The sequence below is a fragment of the Galendromus occidentalis genome, unplaced genomic scaffold (assembly GCF_000255335.2).
Source record: "Galendromus occidentalis unplaced genomic scaffold, Mocc_1.1 scf7180000075612, whole genome shotgun sequence".
NCBI classification, from domain to species: Eukaryota; Metazoa; Arthropoda; class Arachnida; order Mesostigmata; family Phytoseiidae; genus Galendromus; species Galendromus occidentalis.
In genome coordinates this window covers 641,800-648,223 of record NW_003803602.1, presented here as the reverse complement: position 1 = coordinate 648,223, position 6,424 = coordinate 641,800, and the positions used below count along the sequence as shown (strand labels likewise).

The following is a 6,424-nucleotide window of genomic DNA, read 5'->3' as shown; positions in this document are numbered from 1 at the left end:
CGAGGATAAGCTCCAAAACGATGAGCTTTCCCCCGACTTCCATCCGTAGTCGTCGCTTCTTCGATCCGACTGCTGCGGTAAATGCGAGGTTCCCTATAGATTCTGAGCAGCCAGGACCTAAATGAGCTGGGATCAAACTGGGATCATCCGTAGGGAGTATAGGGCTCTCTATACTGATTGATATGTCGGCTGGTTTGATCGTCTCAATTATGAGGGCTGCTCACGGCTGCTGTGATCCACTTCCGGCAACCCTGGTGCCCATCCCATGAACCAGATCGAGGAGGATATCTAGAAAATTTCCGGAGCAGCGGAGAATTCCCTCTTCCAGTACTGTCCAGTGAAAGCCCAAGAACCCTCTGGCGTCTCCTTGAACCAGAGGGGTTCCCATTGTTTGCCCTCCTTCTTCAGAGCCTTTCGGCGCTCACGCTGCTGCTCTTCGAGCCGAGATTTCTCCAGCGCAGCTCCATCTTGAAAGAAACGGGAGAGTTGGAAGATGCTCGGGAATTCAGACTGCTCCTCGATTCTTGCGATAGATCGGGGAGACAGACAATGTGCAGGAAAAGAGGGGACTCACCTAGGTCGCCCTCTTCCAGCTTACGGATGTCTGGTCGGAATCGACAGTCCGTTCTCGGTAAGCGTTGCAATTCGTCCCCCTCGGGAAGCTCGTTGAGCGCGACCGCGAACATGGTGAAATTATAGTGGTCCTTGGAATGCTCTGGACGCTTGTTTGCCTCCCACAGGAGCCGCCAGTCGGGATGAACGAGATTGTCGTCTTCAGCAGATGAGCTCTGGAAAAAATGGGATGTTGTTCCTCACCTCCACACTGCCTCTCGCGGGGAGCAGGTGCAGGATCCTGTGTCTCGTGAAGCGTTGGGAATGAATCGAATTCTGATGAAAATACCTTCCCGGCTGGTGAGCTCCCGACCGTAAGCGACTGCGTGAGCCTGTTCAACTTGGCGTACATTTTCCGCGGACCTTCGGAGGTGCGTCGAGGGCTGTGGTCCAGATCGTGATATGGGGCGACCTTCAAGTACTCTGTCCATTTTCCGAATACGCACCGTATTTTGCGCTCATCACTGAAATTAGGAATACGTTTCCCGCGTCACAAGGGACTCAAAACGGATCACCGAACTCGGAGATCTGCATCCCTCGGATCGTTCGCCATAAATTCTCCCAGCCGTCGATCAGCTCGAACTAGAATTGATGGATGGCCTTCACGCACCCGTCGATGATGTGTCCTTCGAAGCGATGCAGGTCCCTCTGGTCGGAGCCCGCCGGCTTGAATTTGATCGAAGCTTGCAGGCTGCTCTGCTTGCAACTTATGTGCATCTGTCCGTTCTGCTCGAACCAGAGTTTCCCGACCAGAATATTGTGGACGACGCAGTTCACGTGACTCCAGGAATAAGTTTCCTGGAGCCTTTTTAGCGTCAGACTCATTCGCCCTGAAATTCCGCAACGTGTGCGTTATGAGAATAATTCGGAACGTTGCAAAACGCCGAGCTTGGCCGAGCAGGCTCGGTTTCCTGAACGTAGCTGTCGGCGGGCAGGTAGGCGTATGGGCGATGAGCACACGTTTCACCCACGGTGGGAAAGCTTCCGATTTGAATGCAACGAAGCAGAATGGAATAAGCTGATCCCCTGGGGGTTTTCCAATGCCGTAGGATATCTAGCCGCGCCCCGCTTCCGCGGGAACAGGTGGCCGATCCGCCGGTCGGATTCACTCGGCTCGTTCTTCATCATCGATAGCTCGAAATAACCACTCATAGCTTGGCTCATCATTATCAGCAGTGCTCTCCGTAAGATCCCATGTCGAACAAATGGACCAACTGGGGCGGGGCTCGTGAACGGGCGGAATCACGAAGAAAGCTCGGCCGTTCAGCCGAGGATCTCCCCAGCGGCATATACACGGGGGAAGAGTAAGGCGTCTCGCCTCTTCCCCCACCGACGCGGGTCTCGAATCCCTAACCTCTCCACGCTGACGACGGACTCAGGCATCAATCCGCCCCGCCCTCCTTCGTGCGCGAAACATCGGCCCCCACCCTTCTCCGTCGAAAATTTCGCAAACTTAACCCGGGCCTCCTCATCATCAGAGGAACTCCGTGTGAGGCAACAGCCCCGGACCGGTCTTCGTTTTTATTGCCTCCGGAAGTCTAGGAGCTCACCTTCGGGCTTTATGATGATCTGAGTTCCCGAAAAACGCAATTTCGGGCATAAGTTCGCTTCGAAAATCACACTTGGAGACTCCATGTGTAAAGCTGATATGGGCGGATGATGGCTGACCTGAGGTTCAGAGAAATCAGACTCTCTGAGTGAGTTAGGGGCCGTCTACTCGGTCGTGTGCGAGGAATGGGAAGTGGAGAGCCGGGCTCACCTGTTCGCAGACAATCTTATAGTCTTCCCGTTGGAGCTCGTAAGTTTCTCCCAGTAGAGGGTTGAATGGCTTGTTCAAGCGATCCAGGTTGGACGAAAGGGTAGACACAATGAAAGCGGTCACCAGCTGGATACATGAAAGTCAGATTTTCAGGAGTGCTGTGAAGCTTTGGTCGGAGTCGAGTCCCAGTCGCGGAAGGAACTCACCTCCATTCGATTGACAGGATCGTCGCTGTTGTTCGCTTGAACCAGCAGCGGATAGTACTCTGCATTCTCAGTCATCCGTTGCAAGAAGCTCAGCGGCTCGTTGAACACCACCGGCATCGTGATGCGGGTGAGCTCCTTGCCCATGGACTGCTTCAGTACCGACCAGGGACTGAGGTCATGGCGTTGACCAGCTGGCGCCGGGAGACGATCGCGGAACGACTTCATCATCGTGAGAATTTCAAGCACACGACCTGCAAAAGTCGAAAGCCATCAAGTGAGATCGAGGCACCGCTCCCTGGCCTCACACCACCGATTGCCCGACGGCGGTCCCGGGAGGTCTAATCCCTCATCCGCCGCGAACCTCGACAAGTGAGCCGCAAATGACCGAACCACCGATAGCGTCGGCTACGTGTCCGGCAACAAATCCTCTCTTCACCTGAGGATTCCACACACACTCTTTCGTGGCTGGAGGCGAAGCTTCTCAGTGTTCGAACTCCGGATTAGGAGCTCGGAGCCAGTGCAGAGAGATCCTTGTCAACAGCTGGGCCAGCTGACTGCTAGGAGATCCTCCGATGAGGGTGTGGGCTGCGGTGGCCCTTTCCCACGGAACTTGGCCGCGACAAACCCTGTTCCTCCGCAGAGAACTAAGCAGCGTCGCAGCCTCGCAGCATTCGGAACGCAAGACTAATCCCCGATAAATGAGATCTAGTTATCAGCTCGAGGCGACACGGAGTTTGTCTTCGGAACGAGGGAATTATCGTGTAGGCAGAAATCCGTCGAGAGCTCGCACGCCGAAGGATCTCTCGCTCCCGACCGGGCTGCACAGAGAGCTCCCTTCGGAGAGGAGAGGGATTCCTGGAAGACCTGAAAGCTCCGCTCAATTCCCGTCAGAGCCCAATGACGGACAATCTGATGTGATGGAGGAGTCACATCATTTGCTTGAGTTTGGTCCCCAAACACGGCTTCCGGGTTTTCAGGAGCTGCTCTGCAGACGCTTTGCAACTTACGGAGATCGCTAAGGAATTTTTCGCGGGCTCCGGGGAAAAGTGTGAAAAAGACCACTTCTGAGTGCCCCGCCCGCGGGGCTCGCCATCAACGCAGACTCCGGTTGTGGCACGCTCGCGAAGATCGCGGAAATATCTCGCATCGGAAAGCGTTCATAGTGAGAATCACGTAGCCTTTCTCGCTTGGAGCGAGGCTCGTCTTGCAGGACGGAATGACTCGTTCGTACCTCCGTCCGGAGAGTCTTCAAGTCGAGATATAGTTCTAGAGCAGCAGGAAGCGTCTCATGGGGGAGACGCGGGAGAAATCTAGGGGAGACGCTCAGGGTTCCGAGTATTCCCGACCGACCTGATTTCAAGTTTCAGAAAGCTTACCAAGCTCATTGCTACTGTACTCCAAGCTTATAATCATTGTACAATTAAAAGATGGAGCCGTGTGTACGGATAAAACGGCACTGTGTCTCGGTCGAAACTCTATATTCTCAAATATCCGATGACCCCCGAGGGAGACGCGTGCGCTCCCCATGAGGTAGAAGGGAGACGTGGGAGAGAAAACTTCGAGAATCGCTGTTCTAGAGTTTTCGTCTCTTCCGCGGTTGGTGATCGGTGGCCTGATTCTTCCGTCCTGATCGCCTAGATAACACAGACGATCCTTCCCTCTGGAACCGTCAACATGGGAAGGGCTGTCGAGCTTCTCCTGATCTCATATCAGCTTCTCAGATCTCCGATACTCAAATTCCGGAACCTCACAGGCGCTTCTCGCCTCCTGGAAAAAATCACGGAATTTTTTGAGGAACCTCTAGACTGGTCAAACGACGAGAGACCCTGAAGCGCGAATCACTCTATTCAGGGGGGGGAGGCCTATAAAAAATGAATATATTACCCAACCTGTAAAGCATGCTGTCAGTCGCTTTCTCCAGCGATCTTCTCCAAAAACCCCACCGAAATATCCGTCGTATTCGAAACTCACGCTCCGGATATTGCTGCCTCTAACAAAGTCCCTCTCGGGGGAGGGGACCCTCGGGCTGCCCGAAACATATCGTCATTTCTCTCAGAATCAATGCGCCGACCTATGAGATGCAGTAATCCTCATTTTGTAATTCGGCTCAAAGTACTTTTATTATCATCTCCCTCGGGAATTGAGGCGGAGCCCACTTCTGAAAGCTCCCGGCTTCGAATTTCACGATCGGGCTCCAAGTTAATGCGGATATTAGCCTCGCCTGGTCATTGAGCTAGGGTGAGATATCAAAGTTCCCCATTTCCGACGAGTTCGCGACCAGGACTCGGAGTCCGGCTACGTTGATGTAGCACTCGACTCGAGCAATCCGGGAACCTCTCCCTCCGTAGCCAGGGCTGTGTTCTGCAGTCTTGCTTCAAGGTATGAAAGGTAGACGGCGAATGTGGCAGAGTAGCCCGTCCGGTTGCTCACTTGTGTCCCAAGCCGTGCCGGATGGTGTGACCCGTGAAGCCGTGTCTCGAGCTTTCCATTATAGCTCTTTACATGCCCAGTTCCGGGCAGCCGAGCGGTATATACAAGGGAACGCCAGATACTCGCTGTCGTCAACAGCGCTCAAGGGGACCGATGATGCCTGGCCGTCTATTCTGTATTCCTACGAATCGGCATTCTCTCCGGTTCCTCCCCGCTCTTCGATCAAATCTTTGTTAGCGATCAATCTCTGCCCGGCGAGGTCCCTTCGAGTCCGCAACTCGTCACTTCGCCTGTACTGTGGGGCGCTTTCTCAGGCCTGAATCCAGATACGATCCGCTCGTGATGCTTCCATTCGGTGAAATCGTCTGGATCCCCAGCTTCCTCCTCCCTGGAATATACACCGAGTGAGATATCGTACATTGGCTCTACGAGTGGGTCCTCCAATATTGGGATTGTCGGACAGTATAGTCGAAATCTCTCCAAGTCGGGAGCTACGGATCACATTGCTCATCGCAATGACCGGGTGCACGCGGACGACCCGTCCGCTCCGAACTGTCTCGGCATCGAGTTGTCGGGGTCGGCTCTGAGTTAAGGTTTTTGCCGCCGAGCGAGCCCGACGACAGAACCTAAGCCGCTGAGTTAAAGTCGTCGATGTATCTCTCAGAGCCAGTTCTATAAATTTTGAGAACGCGCGGGACACTGGCTCGAAGATAAGGATGAGGCTGGGAAGATGGTCGATTTCGTCCGCCTAGAGGGATCTTGCGATATCGCCTCCATTATTTTCCGGCTGCTCTGCGCCTTTCGTGACGGATTCTTTGATATGATCAACACGAGACAAGCGACAAAAAAAAAGATGCTAAGGACTCCGAAGGGTCCCCAGTGGGAAGCAACGATTTCTCACTTCCGGTTTCATCGAGACTTGGGCTCTTCGGCCGCAGAGGCGCGCACAGGATTTTTTCTGGGGGGCCAACTCGAGTTTTGGAGGGGGCCAGACGACTGGAATTATGTTTTATGACGCACCGTCTCGGGGTCCATACTCTAGCATTACGACCGAAGGATTCGGGGGGAGCCATGCCCCCCCCCTTCCTCTGTGCGCACCGCTGCCGGCCGGACATCGCCTTCACGATGTGTGCGCGATGGCAGGACTCAATGACGCCACCCTATGAACAGCAGCGTAATATTACCGAGCCCACGGAGACCACAATCACTCGATAGCCTCTGATTGTGGACGAGCAAAGACACAGGAAAGTTGTTCTCCGCGGAAATAACTCGAATCGCTCGCCGGGCTGCTCCGAGATCGCCACTGGCAGGTAGCAATGCAAAAACACTGGGAGTCGTACTCCGGATTAAATCCTCCTTTCATCGTGTTGAATCTCCGAGGAGTCCACTAGCTCGGTCCTGGAACTAGAAAAGCCGA

The 6,424-nt window shown here is 54.2% G+C and overlaps 1 protein-coding gene across 1 annotated transcript; it reads right to left on the bottom strand.

Moving 5' to 3' along the window:
- Window positions 1-288: 288 nt before the first annotated feature.
- Window positions 289-2,805, bottom strand: LOC100901571 (oxysterol-binding protein-related protein 2). Its single transcript, XM_018639955.2, has 7 exons — window positions 2,578-2,805; window positions 2,372-2,497; window positions 2,163-2,280; window positions 1,223-1,442; window positions 902-1,076; window positions 575-788; window positions 289-467 (listed from the first exon to the last, which is right to left on the bottom strand). Exons 1-7 carry the CDS (start codon window positions 2,803-2,805, stop codon window positions 289-291), a joined length of 1,260 nt encoding a protein of 419 aa, XP_018495471.2.
- Between the last annotated feature and the right edge of the window lie 3,619 nt (window positions 2,806-6,424).

Coding starts and splice junctions, on each gene's coding strand:
- LOC100901571 (XM_018639955.2), bottom strand. CDS start 2,805: ATGATGAAGTCGTTCCGCGATCGTCTCCCGGCGCCAGCTGGTCAACGC. Junction 2,498..2,577: donor ATCCTGTCAATCGAATGGAG/GTGAGTTCCTTC, acceptor TCATGTATCCAG/CTGGTGACCGCTTTCATTGT. Junction 1,077..1,222: donor GAAGGACACATCATCGACGG/GTGCGTGAAGGC, acceptor TCCTAATTTCAG/TGATGAGCGCAAAATACGGT.